This window comes from Orbicella faveolata, unplaced genomic scaffold, assembly GCF_042242905.1.
Source record: "Orbicella faveolata isolate gen_17 unplaced genomic scaffold, um_ofav_v1 contig_27, whole genome shotgun sequence".
Lineage (NCBI taxonomy): Eukaryota > Metazoa > Cnidaria > Anthozoa > Scleractinia > Merulinidae > Orbicella > Orbicella faveolata.
The window spans coordinates 8549091-8564047 of NW_028301555.1; the positions used below are offsets into that span (position 1 = coordinate 8549091).

At 38.2% G+C, this 14957-nt stretch overlaps 3 protein-coding genes and 3 pseudogenes across 3 annotated transcripts; all 6 read right to left on the reverse strand.

Annotated features, from left to right (window-relative positions):
- Positions 1-193: 193 nt before the first annotated feature.
- LOC149107473 (adenosine receptor A2b-like) lies at positions 194-1860 on the reverse strand. Its single transcript, XM_089297005.1, has one exon. The coding sequence runs from the start codon at positions 1632-1634 to the stop codon at positions 720-722; it is 915 nt and encodes a 304-aa protein (XP_089153131.1). The 5' UTR covers positions 1635-1860; the 3' UTR covers positions 194-719.
- A 622-nt stretch (positions 1861-2482) lies between these two features.
- LOC149107474 (melanocortin receptor 5-like) lies at positions 2483-4145 on the reverse strand (annotated as a pseudogene).
- A 2670-nt stretch (positions 4146-6815) lies between these two features.
- LOC149107475 (histamine H2 receptor-like) lies at positions 6816-7667 on the reverse strand (annotated as a pseudogene).
- Positions 7668-7942: 275 nt separating this feature from the next.
- On the reverse strand, positions 7943-9357 carry LOC110039816 (adenosine receptor A2b-like). Its single transcript, XM_020744959.2, has one exon. It carries the CDS (start codon positions 8867-8869, stop codon positions 7952-7954), a length of 918 nt encoding a protein of 305 aa, XP_020600618.2. The 5' UTR covers positions 8870-9357; the 3' UTR covers positions 7943-7951.
- Positions 9358-9710: 353 nt separating this feature from the next.
- LOC149107476 (adenosine receptor A2b-like) lies at positions 9711-11353 on the reverse strand (annotated as a pseudogene).
- A 2090-nt stretch (positions 11354-13443) lies between these two features.
- Positions 13444-14465, reverse strand: LOC149107477 (histamine H2 receptor-like). Its single transcript, XM_089296897.1, has one exon. The coding sequence runs from the start codon at positions 14460-14462 to the stop codon at positions 13548-13550; it is 915 nt and encodes a 304-aa protein (XP_089153023.1). The 5' UTR covers positions 14463-14465; the 3' UTR covers positions 13444-13547.
- Between the last annotated feature and the right edge of the window lie 492 nt (positions 14466-14957).

The following is a 14957-nucleotide window of genomic DNA, read 5'->3' on the forward strand; positions in this document are numbered from 1 at the left end:
TTTTATTCCCCTAGCTAAGCCTCGGAGCCAAGTTAGAATTTTAATATATCGGAATTGGCCTATTGACGCGAATTTTCGAAAAGTTATGTTTACCTACTCTTTATTAACGCGAATTTCCGTGTGGTACGTTTGCATAATTAAGACGCGAATTTGATATTTTTCGCACTTATTTCGTTAGAAAATAACAAGGTCCAACAACAAAATTTGCTCTTTATTTCCAGCAAAAAACACAAGGTAGCCATACAAAGTTGGGCATGAATGGGTCCAGGGTTGGAATGCGCCCCTTCCTTTTCTGGATACATGCTTTGAACTCTTCTCTGCCATCGTGGCGTTACCGTCGGTACGAACTTTGACGGTGTTTGGTCAACGTTTGGAATAAGTTCATCGGGAATTTCGTCTTCACCTATAGCGGACACTATATCATGTAGAAACGTTGCCTTTACTTCCAGCCCAGTTGCTTTGCTGATAATAAAGGTGTCTTAAAACAACGATACTTGCAATTAACGTCATTTTAATTAACAGTGAGGTAAATTAAGATACATAAAATTAACGCGAATTTACATGCATTGTTAATTTCCTGTAATAAGGTATATCTTGATTATTTACAATTCTCCATAACAACATGAGCTACAAGGCGAACAGAATCCAGAGGTAAAAGGAAAATTCCTGTCTCGCTGTAAACGTTCAATACTTCTCTTCGTTCAGAAAGCATTTTGTGTCTAGCTTTCTTCTGTTTGTTTACATAACATATGCCTTGCTGTCTTTGCAACTGCCGTGCGAAGCTCGCGAAGACGCCAGCAATACAAAATTGGGTTGATGGACGAATTCATTAATACTGCGGTATTAGCAAATTCCCATTCTGTTTGCCAGACCTTTATGGAGAGTCCATGAAGAGTCAATAAAACATACAATGGAAGATAACATATAATTAAAACTATGTAGAAGACGAAAGAGTTCAGTGCACTTCTTTTCAATCGCGTTATGTTTAAGTTATTTTCAGCGTCAGAACTTTCCACTGCTTGTTGTTGAGCGAGAATTTGTAACTGATGTCGACGAACAATGCGATAAATTCTGATGTAAGAAAATGCTGAAATTTGAAGACAAATGACAACAAAAACGCCTATTAGAATGCCATGTGCACGTGGACCCAAAGGCTTAAACCCCGATATAAGGAAGCTAATCAACCATATAATTATTAAAGTATATTTAACACGGGATTCAGTCACTAAAGTAGCATATCTCATGTGATAGTGAAGAGCCAGAAATCGATCCACAGTCATGGCTGTTATCGTCAATAGAGAAACTCCACATAAAAAATACGCCATCATCACTGAAACATCGTGTGCGTAACGGTCTTTCGTAAGTTCTTTAGCAATATAAATCGGTTGAGCAACAAGACTAACAAGAAAATCTGAAACAGCGAGACTGCAGAGCATAATCATGTGCGTTGAGCGAATGGAAGGCGTTCTTATTATGGCGGCCAATACCAAAGCGTTGCCCAGAATGGCTATGAGCATCAGTGGAGCGTTAAGAACGCAGTTTATGATGATAATAGTTTCAGGAGTAGAGTTGTCTTCATTGTCTGAATGATGGTCTGTCGATCCATTGTTGTGCTTGTCGGTATTGTTCATCATCACGTTAAGTTTTTTAACCGTTAGCGTTGTGAAACTGTTTTTCCTTTTGACCTGAAAGTGACCAAAACTTCCTCTTTTCCTTTCGGCGAAAGGCACAAAACAACAGTGGAAATGCCCAACACCGTGAAAGCAACACAGTTTATTGCTCTCTGTAAAACATAACTTCTTCTTTTGACGTTTTGTCGTGCAAGGTGTTCATCAACCATTTATATATACAAAAAAAGTAACACCTGTTTATAGTGAGTGACATTGGCGAGAAATTAGAATTTGATCCTATAAATAAAACTTGATGAGCATTAACTTGATAAGAATTCTGAGGTTATTTCCTCCGCCTGTTAAGAGGAAATATCCCTAACACTTTCCTATTATCACACATCCATTACTTGGTTAAAAATATTTGCCTCAAAATACCCTTGCTGTTAACTCTTTGAAATTTTGTTCTTACTAACGCTACACAAAAAGGAGTGTGTTTAGCTGCAACAGTAGACAGCATGCAGAAATAATACCAACCATATTGGACTCTGGCGCCAGCAGTTTTTGAGAAGTCAATAACACAAGCGATATCTGACCGAAATGAAGTTTCTTGACTATCGGCTCTTCAAAACAATTTAGTGGACTTTTCACAAACACAGAATTGGCAATGACCCAGAAGGCGGGAGGAAAAAAAATAAATAAAGGTGACTCGACCAGCGATAAGCTAAGTAACGAGCTTATTTAGCATGAAAATGGTTAATATTGTTTAATAAAAACACACATTAATTTAGTGAGCCGAAAGAGTTACAAGGATCCCACAAGATAAAGTTGAAAAAGCTACCAGTCAAAATTTATTCAATAACAAAAAACCGCTGTAAACATATTCAAATACTGTCTTTATTTATACTTCTTAACAACCTTAAACCTTTGAGTTGCAGATAACTGAGTGTTCCCATTACGAACAAGAAAGATATAGTCCAGTCCGCATAAACCATTATTTGAACAATTTCTCTCTTTAGACGAGAAACAGTTGAAGCGGCTATCGATAGCTAAGAATATAATTTAAAATACTTTATATTCCACTTCTCTATACCCTATTGAGGCCCGGTGTACATGGCTTGTTTAAAATTCAATGCAGACAGTAAAAAAAACGGAAAATCAGTAAAAATTACATGTTATCACCTAAGTTTAGCTTCTTTTAAGATACCCCATTTAACTAACATTAACCTTCCAACACACCGAGAAAAATTTCACTGCACCGGGATCTAACATCATAAGGTCCTGCAAATGCCGCTTATATCTTGTTTATTTACAATTCTCCATAACAGCATTAGCTAGCTACAAAACTAACAGACACCCACACAAGAAAAAAAGAAAAATACTGTCTCGCGGTACACGTCTCATACTTCTTTCGTTCAGAACGAATTCTGTCTAGTTTTCTTCTGTTTGTTTACATAACGCCTGGCTTGCTGTCTTTATAACTGCCGCTCGAAGCTCGCGAAGGCGCCAACAATACAAAAATTGATTGATGGACGAGTTCATGAATACTGCTGTAATAGCAAATTGCCATTCTGTTTGCCAATTCTTTATGGAGAGTCCAAAAAGGGTAAATAAAACATTCATTGGAAGATAACAAATCATCAAAGCTAGGTAGAACACGAAAGTGCTCAATGCACCTCTTTTCAATCGTGTTATGTTTAATTTGTTTTCAGCGTCAGAGCTTTTGCACTGCCTGTTGTTGAGCGAGAATTTGTAACTGATGCCTACGAATAAAATACTAAATTCTGACATAAGAAGCCATAGAAATTAAAAGGCAAATGATAGTAACAGTGACCACAACAACCTTAAGTACACGTGCCAAACCCTCATAAAAGGACGCTAATCGACCATATAATTAGTAAAGTACATTTAGTACGGAATTCAGTCACTAAAATAGCATATCTCATGTAATGGAGAGCCAGAAATCGATTAACAGTGATGGCTGTTATTGTCACGAGAGAAACTATACATAAAGATGGCACCATCATTACTGAAACATGGTGTACTAAACCGTGGTCGTCCGTAACTGAAGTTGATAAGCAATATAAAGCGGTTGAACAATGAAATCAACAAGAAAATCTGAAACAGCGAGACTGCAGAGCATAATCGTGTGCGTTGAGCGAATGGAAGGCGTTCTTATTATGGCGGCCAATACCAAAGCGTTGCCCAGAATGGATATGAGCATCAGTGGAGCGTTAAGAACACAGTTTATGATGATAATAGTTTCAGGAGTAGAGTTGTCTTCATTTTCTGAACGACGGTTTGCCGATTCGTTGTTGTGTTTGTCGGAATTGTTCATTGCCAATTTTCAAACATCCAGGTACCTAACGTTGTCAAACTGTTTGTTTTTACACCTAAAAATGACCAGAAAATTTTTCTTTTCTTTTCTGCGTAAAGCATAAAACAAATTAAAGCTAAAGAACAGTGGAGACGCCCAACACCATGAAATCAACACAGGTTAGGGCGTTGCGTAATACATCCGTTGTTTCTTAACTAATCCTTCTCGTGATATCGTTCATCAACAATTCATTTTTCCCAAAAAGCGACACCTGTTTATGACGTCATTGGCGGGTAATTAGAATTTGATCCTATATTTATACTTGTCCAGCATTTAACTGACATCTAGTCTCTTCCTGAGACTTTTACTGGAGGGACTATTCGTATCCTAATACAGTTGAACCTCCCGAGAGCGACCACCCAAAATGTCAAGCCTAGGTGGTCGCTTAAGGGAGGTGGTCGCTTACCAAAGCTCTTCTATTTGCTTAACTTGCATAGACTATGGTAACTACAGAGACTTATTGCATGCGCTCATGCCCATCTAAGCCCATGTAATACCTTTTAGTAGCTACAAAAATATTTAAGCTTTCCAAAGATATTTATTCAGAGTATCATTCTTCGCTTCTGATAAACTATCTAATAAGGCGAACGGAACGAAGTCTCGCGATATTTACAAATTGAATCTTTAATGTTACAACGTCTTATTATGCAAATTCTGCTCTGTTATCTGTCGAGTGGTCGCTTACGAGAGGTTAAATACAAAAACAAACTTTTTGCTCTAACAGTGATCGCGGTCGCTTACGAGAGGTGCTCGCTTATACAAGAGGTTGCAAATATAATGATTTGACTTGGAAACTTTTGTTATTTTGGAAAAGTGGTCGCTGAGGAGAATTGGTCGCCAATGACGGGTGGTCGCAACCGCAGGTTGCGACTGTATAATACAGCCATTACTGCCTCACTAAAGAAACAAGAATTCCAAGAGGTAGAGCTGAAAATATTTAGGGGTCAAACTAAACTCACGCTAAACATTTTGAAATGTTGCTCTCCTACTTCTAAGAGGTAATTTCAGCCTTTTAATCGATTTAGGAAAACGCTTGACGAAAACGAATACAATTAGTACAATTACGGTATCAGTGAACAGCATGAAAAAATAGTAGTAAACATAATCTAATAGAAAATTGTCCTTATTTACATTGTTTATCTCTCAGGAAATTTGAACATGGAAAATTATATATGCGAACCGAATAGAGGTTTCGTAGCCGTAAATTTTGGAAAAGAAGAAAACTTTTCATAAACGATAACTCGACCAGGGTTTAGGTAGATAAGAAGGCTATTTATCCAATAAATGGTTAATATTAACGTTAACAGTAACATAGTACAGAAAACTAACATTAACACTAACACAAACTAGACTACGAGTAGTCCCTCTTTCGCTTAGTCCGTCGTGCGTGACGCGAAAGAAAACCGCGAGAAAAAAATGGCCGCGCGAAATCCTGGAGGCGAGGAGCGCTCCTAGCCCCCAGGATTTCGCGCGGCCATTTTTTTCTCGCGGTTTTCTTTCGCGTCACGCACGACGGACTAAGCGAAAGAGGGACTACTCGTAGTCTAAACACAAACATAAATGTAAAAATAAACATTTATTTTAACATTAACTAATACGCCAGGAGTTCACAACAGGTCTTTTCGTTTTAGTTGTATGGCATTGCCCGTGATTATTTTTACTGTAAAATGTTTAAGCAAGCAACCGGAACGATGATCCTGCTGGTATACGTTGGATCAATAGTGATCTAATCGGCTTTACATATAAAATGAAGAATACAAAAGCAAAAACCGACACAACGTAGAATGATTTTTTAAAGGTGTACTATATTTCGGCTGGCCAAACCAGCCTTCTTCAGGTACAATGGAAGATTTTATATTGGTGCGCACCAATGTAAAATCTTCCATTGTACCTGAAGAAGGCTGGTTTGGCCAGCCGAAATATAGTACACCTTCAAAAAATCATTCTACGTTGTGTCGGTTTTTGCTTTTATATTCTTCATTATTTTTACGTTACTGCAGCATTCGCAGAACTCTTTTTCCAGTTGTTGGCGGATTTTCTCTGATTGTAAAACGCGCCAAAAGAACCACAAGAAGTTTTCTTTCATCCCCACTCCCTGTACCCGCCCCTTCGTCAGCCATGCATTTACTCACCGTTTGTGGCGTTCTTTCTTTACGTTTCACTTTAGAAACGCTGTAAACAGTCCAGCATAGTAGCACATTCCTTGCCTCGATGTCGACAAGTTGTCAGCGTAATATAAGACTTGGACTCTATCGAGACGAAGGAGGAGGAGTAGCAGTACTTCTAAGAACACTTAGGAAATCGAAGACAAGTCATTCACGAATTGCTCATCGTCTATTATTTTCTGTTCTGTGCTACACTGCACTTTGCTGTGTTGCACTGCGCTGTCCTGTGCTGCGTTATACTGCGCTACACTAAGCTGCGCTATGCCGCGCTGCGCTATGCTGTGATGCATTTTGCTGTGCTGCGTTACGCTGTGCTATGCTATGTTTAACCGCGCTGCGCTGCACTGCGCTATACCATGGTGTGCTGCGCTGTGCTGTGCTGTGCTGTGCTGTGCTGTGCTGTGCTGTGCTGTGCTGTGCTGTGCTGTGCTGTGCTGTGCTGTGCTGTGCTGTGCTGTGCTGTCCAAATTCTATTGTATCCTCGTGTACTCTAGCCTAGTTTTCTCAAGTCTGGTCTAGCCAGAAAAGAAAGAAGCAAAGATAAATCTTACATGTTATCTTCTAAGTGAGTTTGTTTTGCGATGCCACATTTTAATGCTGTTAATCCTCCAGCACACTAAGAAAAAATTCAGGACACCTGGATCTAACATCATAAAGTCCTACAAATGCCGTTTATATCTTGTTTATTTACAATTTTCCATAACAACATGAGCTACGTACAAAGCAAACCCACTCCCGAGGAAAGACGAAAATTGCTTTCTCATAGACATTTTTTATATTTCTTTCGTTCAGAAAGAATTGTGTCTAGTTTTCTTCTGTTTGTTTACATAACATCTGCCCTGCTGTCTTCACAACTGCAATTTGAAGCTCGCGAAGATGCCAGCAAAACAGAAGTGGATTAATGGACGAATTCATGAACATTGCAGTAAGAACAACTTGCCATTCTGTTTTCCAGTCCTTTATGGAGAGTCCATGAAGAGTCAATAAAGCATACAATGGAAGATAATAAATAATTAAAGCTATGTAGAAAACGAAAGTGTTAATGTTCAATGCACTATTTTTCAATCGCGCTATATTGAAGTTATTTCTAGCATTGGAGCTTTGCAATGCCTGTTGTTGAACGTGAATTTGTAACTAATGTCGACGAACAACACGATAAATTCTGATGTAAGAAAATGTGCAAATTAAAAGTCAAATTATAGCAATAATGACTGTAATGAGGCTATGTACACGTATGTTCCAAAATTAAAACCCTGATCAGAGGAAGCTAATCAACCATATGATTAAAGTATATTTAACACGGGATTCAGTCACTAAAGAAGCATATCTCATGTGATAGTGAAGAGCCACAAATCGATCCACAGTGATGGCTGTTATCGTTAAGAAAGAAACTCCACATAAAGAATACCCCATCATCACTGAAACACGATCTACAAAACGGTCTTTCGTGAGTTTTTCAGTGATATAAATTGGTTGAGCAATGAGACCAACGAGAAAATCTGAAACAGCGAGACTCATGTGCAGATCATAAAATTGAAATTAAATGCAAAAAGTTGAAATTACGTGTTGAAAGTTGAAATTGAGAGCAGAAACTTGAAATTGAGTGCAAAATGTTGAAATTAAATTGCGAACTTAAATCGATCTAACATCAAAAGGGACCTCAGATGTCCGTTTATATCTCAATTATTTACAATTCTCCATAACAACATGAGCTACAAGTCAAACAGAATCTAAAGAAAAAAAGGAAAATTCCCGTCTCGCTGTAAACGTCAATAATTCTTTTCGTACAGAAAGTATCATGTCTAGTTTTGTTCTCTTTCTTTACATAATATCTGCCTTGCTGTCTTTACAACTGCCGCTCGAAGCTCGCGAAGACGCCAGCAATACAAAAGTGGATTGATGGACGAATTCATAAATACTGCGGTATTAGCAAATTCCCATTCTGTTGGCCAGTCGTTCATGTGTGAGAGTCCTTGAACTGTCAACAAAACATGTGCTGGAAGATAACAAATAATCAAAGCTATGTAGAAGACAAAAGAGTTCATTGCACTTCTTTTCAATCCTACTATGTTTAAGTAATTTTCAGCGTCAGAACTTTGCACTGCCTGTAGTTGAGCGAAAATCTGTAACTGATGTCGGCGAACAATGTGATAAATTTTGACGTAAAAAAATGTGGAAATTATAAGACAAATTATAGCAATAAGGCCGGTAATAAGGCTATGTACCCGTGTGTTCCAAAGGTTAAAACATGACATAAGGAAGTTACTCAACCATATAATTATTAAAGTGTACTTAACACGGGATTCAGTCACTAAAGTAGCATATCTCATGTGATAGTGAAGAGCCAGAAATCGATCCACAGTCATGGCTGTGATTGTCAAGAAAGAAACTCCAGATAAAGAATACCCCATCATCACTGAAACATAGTGTGCGTAACGGTCTTTCGTAAGTTCTTTAGCAATATAAATCGGTTGAGCAACAAGACTAACAAGAAAATCTGAAACAGCGAGACTGCAGAGCATAATCATGTGCGTTGAGCGAATGAAAGGCGTTCTTATTATGGCGGCCAATACCAAAGCGTTGCCCAGAATGGATATGAGCATCAGTGGAGCGTTAAGAACGCAGTTTATGATGATAATAGTTTCAGGGGTAGAGTTGTCTTCATTGTCTGAATGATGATCTGTCGATCCATTGTTATGTCTGTCGGTATTGTTCATCATCACGTTTTAACCGTTAGCGTTGTCGAACTGTTTTTCCTTTTGACCTGAAAGTGACCAAACATTCTTTTCCTTTCGGCGAAAGGCACAAAACAATAGTGGAAACGCCCAACACCGTGAAAGCAACACAGTTTATTGCTCTCTGTAAAACATAACTTCTTTTTTTTTTTGACGTTTTGTCGTGCAAGGTGTCCATCAACCATTAACATATACAAAAAAAAGTGACACCTGTTTATAGTGAGTGACATGGGCGAGAAATTAGAATTTGATCCTAAATAGAACTTGATCAGCATTAACTTGATAAGACTTCTGAGGTTATTTCCTCCGCCTGTTAAGAGGAAATATCCCTAACACTTTCCTATTATCACACATCCATTACTCGGTTAAAAATATTTGCCTCAAAATACCCTTGCTGTTAACTCTTTGAAATTTTGTTCTTACTAACGCTACACAAAAAGGAGTGTGTTTAGCTGCAACAGTAGACAGCATGCAGAAATAATACCAACCGTATTGGACTCTGGCGCCAGCAGTTTTTGAGAAGTCAATAAAACAAGCGATATCTGACCGAAATGAAGTTTCTTGACTATCGGCTCTTCAAATGAATTTAGTGGACTTTTCACAAACACAGAATTGGCAATGATTCAGAAGGCGGCAGGAACAAAATTAATAAAAGGTGACTCGATCAGCGATTAGCTAAGTAACGAGCTTATTTAGCCAGAAAATGGTTAATATTGTTTAATAAAAACACACATTAATTTAGTGAGCCGAAAGAGTTACAAGGATCCCACAAGATAAAGTTGAAAAAGCTACCAGTCAAAATTTATTCAATACCGAAAAACCGCTGTAAACATATTCAAATACTGTCTTTATTTATACTTCTTAACAACCTTAAACCTTTGAGTTGCAGATAACTGGGTGTTCCCATTGCGAACAAGAAAGATATAGTCCAGTCCGCATAAACCATTATTTGAACAATTTCTCTCTTTAGACGAGAAACAGTTGAAGCGGCTGTCGATAGCTAAGAATATAATTTAAAATACTTTATATTCCACTTCTCTATACCCTATTGAGGCCCGGTGTACATGGCTTGTTTAAAATTCAATGCAGACAATAAAAAAACGGAAAATCAGTAAAAAGTTACATGTTATCACCTTAGTTTAGCTTCTTTTAAGATACCCCATTTAACTAACATCAATCTTCCAACACACCGAGAAAAATTTCACTGCACCGGGATCTAACATCACAAGGTCCTGCAAATGTCGTTTATATCTTGTTTATTTACAATTCTTCATAACAGCATTAGCTAGCTACAAAACAAACAGACACCCACACAAGAAGAAAAGGAAAATAATGTCTTGCTGTAAACTTCTCATACCTCTTTCGTTAAGAACGAATTCTGTCTAGTTTTCTTCTGTTTGTTTACATAACGCCTGGCTTGCTGTCTGTACAACTGCCGTCGTAGCTCGCGAAGACGCCAGCAATACAAAAGTAGATTGATCGACGAGTTCATGAATACTGCTGCAATAGCCATTCTGTTTGCCAATTCTTTATGGAGAGTCCAAAAAGGGTAAATAAAACATTCATTGGAAGATAACATATCATCAAAGCTAGCTAGAAGACGAAAGTGTTCAATGCACCTCTTTTTAATCGCGTTGTGTTTAATTTGTTTTCAATGTCAGAGCTTTTGCACTGCCTGTTGTTGAGCGAGAATTTGTAACTGATGCAGACGAATAAAACACTAAATTCTGACATAAGAAGCCATAGAAATTAAAAGGCAAATGATAGTAACAGTGACCACAACAACCTTAAGTACACGTGCCAAACCCTGATAAAATGAAGCTAATCGACCATATAATTAGTAAAGTACATTTAGTACGGAATTCAGTCACTAAAATAGCATATCTCATGTGATAATGAAGAGCCAGAAATCGATCCACAGTTATGGCAGTTATTGTCAAGAGAGAAACTCCACATAAAGAATACCCAATCGTGTCTGAAAGGTGCTGTACATAGCGGTCTTCCGTAAGTTCTTTAGCAATATAAATCGGTTGAACAATGAGACCAACAACAAAATTTGAAACAGCGAGACTGTAGAGTATAATCATATGCGACGTTGAGCGAATGGAAGGCGTTCTTATTATGGCGGCCAATACCAAAGCGTTCCCCAGAATGGATATGAGCATCAGTGGAGCGTTAAAAACACAGTTTATGATGATAACAGTTTCAGGAGTAGAGTTGTCTTCATTTTCAGAATGATGGTTTTCTGATTCGTTGTTGTGTTTGTCGGTCTTGTTCATTGCCAACTTTCAAACATCCAGGTACCTAACGTTGTCAAACTGTTTGTTTTTACACCTAAAAATGACCAGAAAATTTTTCTTTTCTTTTCTGCGTAAAGCATAAAACAAATTAAAGCTAAAGAACAGTGGAGACGCCCAACACCATGAAATCAACACAGGTTAGGGCGTTGCGTAATACATCCGTTGTTTCTTAACTAATCTTTCTCGTGATATCGTTCATCAACAATTCATTTTTCCCAAAAAGCGACACCTGTTTATGACGTCATTGGCGGGTAATTAGAATTTGATCCTATATTTATACTTGTCCAGCATTTAACTGACATCTAGTCTCTTCCTGAGACTTTTACTGGAGGGACTATTCGTATCCTAATACAGTTGAACCTCCCGAGAGCGACCACCCAAAATGTCAAGCCTAGGTGGTCGCTTAAGGGAGGTGGTCGCTTACCAAAGCTCTTCTATTTGCTTAACTTGCATAGACTGTGGTAACTACAGAGACTTATTGCATGCGCCCATGCCCATCTAAGCCCATGTAATAACTTTTAGTAGCCACAAAAATATTTAAGCCTTCCAAAGATATTTATTCAGAGTATCATGGCTCGCTTCTGATAAACTATCTAATAAGGCGAACGGAACGAAGTCTCGCGATATTTACAAATTGAATCTTTAATGTTACAACGTCTTATTATGCAAATTCTGCTCTATTATCTGTCGAGTGGTCGCTTACGAGAGGTTAAATACAAAAACAAACTTTTTGCTCTAACAGTGATCGCGGTCGCTTACGAGAGGTGCTCGCTTATACAAGAGGTTGCAAATATGATGATTTGACTTGGAAACTTTTGGTATTTTGGAAAAGTGGTCGCTGAGGAGAATTGGTCGCCAATGAGGGTTGGTCGCAACCACAGGTTGCGACTGTATAATACAACCATTTAATACTGCTTCACTAAAGAAACAAGAATTCCAAGTGGTAGAGCTGAAAATATTTAGGAGTCAAACTAAACTCACGCTGAACATTTTGAAATGTTGCTCTCCTACTTCTAAGAGGCAATTTCAGCCTTTTAATTGATTTGGGAAAACGCTTGACAAAAACGAATACAATTGGTACAATTACGGTATCAGAGAACAGCATAAAAAATAGTAGTAAACATAATCTTATTTAAAATTGTCCTTATTTATATTGTTTACCTCTCAGGAAATATTAACATGGAAAATTATGTATGCGAACCGAATTGAGGTTTCGTAGCCGTAAATTTTGGAAAAGAAGAAAACTGTTCATAAAAGATAACTCGACCAGGGTTTAGGTAGGAAAGGAGGCTATTTATCCAATAAATGGTTAACATTAACATTAACAGTAACATAATACAGAAAACTAACAATAACGCAAACATAAATATAAACCTAAACATTTACTTTAACATTAACAAATACGCCAGGAGTTCACAACAGGTCTTTTAATGTACGTTTTAGTTGTATGGCATTGCCCGTGATTATTTTTACGTTACTGTAGCATTCGAAGAGCTCTATTCCAGTTGTTGGCGGATTTTCTCTGATTGTAAAACGCGCCAAAAGAACCACAAGATCTTTTCTCTCATCCCCGCTCCCTGTACCCGCCATTAGGAGAGCCATGTACTCACTCAACGTTTGTCGCGTTCTTTCGTTACGTTTAAATTTAGAAACGCCGTGAACAGTCCAGCATAATAGCACATTCCTTGCCTCAATGTCGACAAGTTGTCAGCGTAATATAAGACTTGGACTCTATCGAGACGAAGGAGGAGGAGTAGCAGTACTTCTAAGAACACTTAGGAAATCGAAGACAAGTCATTCACGAATTGCTCATCGTCTATTATTTTCTGTTCTGTGCTACACTGTGCTGTCCTGTGGCGCGTTTTAGTGCGCTTCGCTGTACTGCGCTATGCTATGGTGCGTTATGCTGTTCTTCACCGCGCTGCACTCCGTTACGCTATGCTACGCTACGCTGCGCTGCGCTGCACTGCACTGCCCTGCGCTACACTGCGCTGCTCTATGCTGCGCTGCGCATGCGCTGTGGAGTGCTTTCCAAATTCTATTCTGTCCTCGTGTATTCTAGCCTAGTTTTCTCAAGTCGAGTCTAGCCAGAAATAAAAGGAGCAAAGACATGCAAAGAAGCAAAGATAAATGTTACATGCTATCATCTAAGTGAGCTTGTTTTGGGATGAACATTTCAATACTGTTACTCTTCTAGCACACCAAGAAAAAATTCAGGACACCTGTCGTTTATATGTTGTTTATTTACAATTCTCCGTAACAACATGAGCTACGTACAAAGGAAACCCACTAACGAGAAAAACAAGAAAATTGCTTTCTGACAGAAAACGCTTTATATTTTTTTCGTTTAGAAAGAATTGTGTCTAATTCTCTTCTGTTTGTTTACATAACATCTGCCTTGCTGTCTTAGCAGCTGCCGTTCGAAGCTCACAAAGACGCCAGCAATACAAAAGTGGATTGATGGACGAATTCATGAACACTGCAGTATAAGCAAATTGCCATTCTCTTTTCCAGTCCTTTATGGAGAGTCCATAAAGAGTCAATAAAACATACAATGGAAGATAACATATAATTAAAGCTATGTAGAAGACGAAAGTGTTCAATGCACTTTTTTTCAATCGCGCAATGTTCAAGTTATTTCCAGTATTGGAGCTTTGCAATGCCTGCTGTTGAGCGACAACTTGTAACTGATGTCGACGAACAATACGATAAATTCTGATGTAAGAAAATGTGCAAATTAAAAGACAAATTATAGCAATAATGCCTGTAATAAGGCCACGTACACGTATGTTCCAAAAGTAAAACCCTGATCTGAGGAAGCTAATCAACCATATGATTATTAAAATATATTTAACACGGGATTCAGTCACTAAAGTAGCATATCTCATGTGATAGTGAAGAGCCACAAATCGATCCACAGTGATGGCTGTTATCGTGAAGAAAGAAACTCCACATAGAGAATACCCCATCGTCATTGAAACACTGTATACGTAACGGTCTTTCGTAAGTTTTTCAGCAATATAAATCGGTTGAGCAATGAGACCAACAAGGAGATCTGAAGCAGCGAGACTGCAGAGCATAATCATGTGCGGCGTTGAGCGAATGGAAGGCGTTCTTATTATGGCGGCCAATACCAAAGCGTTGCCCAGAATGGATATGAGCATCAGTGGAGCGTTAAGAACACAGTTTATGATGATAATAGTTTCAGGAGTAGAGTTGTCTTCATTGTCTGAATGATGATCTGCCGATCCATTGTTGTGTTTGTCGTTATTGTTCATTATCAACTTTTAACTAGCTGGGAACCCTAGCGTTGCCAAACTGTTTGTTTTTACACTTAAGCAAAGCTGAAGAACAGTGATAGCCCAACACCTGATAGCGACACAGCCGGTTAGTGGTTAGTGTTTTGTAACAATTAACATATACATACATATTGGGAAATTTACCTCTCAGGAAATATGAACATGGAAAATTCTGCGTGCGGACTGAACTTAAAAAGGAGAAAATTTTTTGAAAAGGATGACTCGACCAGGGTTTACATGGGTAGGTGAGGAGGCTATTTGCCCAATAAATGGTTAACATTAACGTCAGTGACATTAACATTAGTGATGTTAGCACTAACTATAACATTAGCATTAGCATTAGCAAAAATTTACGTTAACAAATAACGGGAGGATTCGATTCGAATACGCTGGAAGTGCACAAGACGTCATTGATGTTCTTGTTGTATTGCATTGCTCGTGATTGTATCTTACTGCAGCATTCGCAGAGATCTA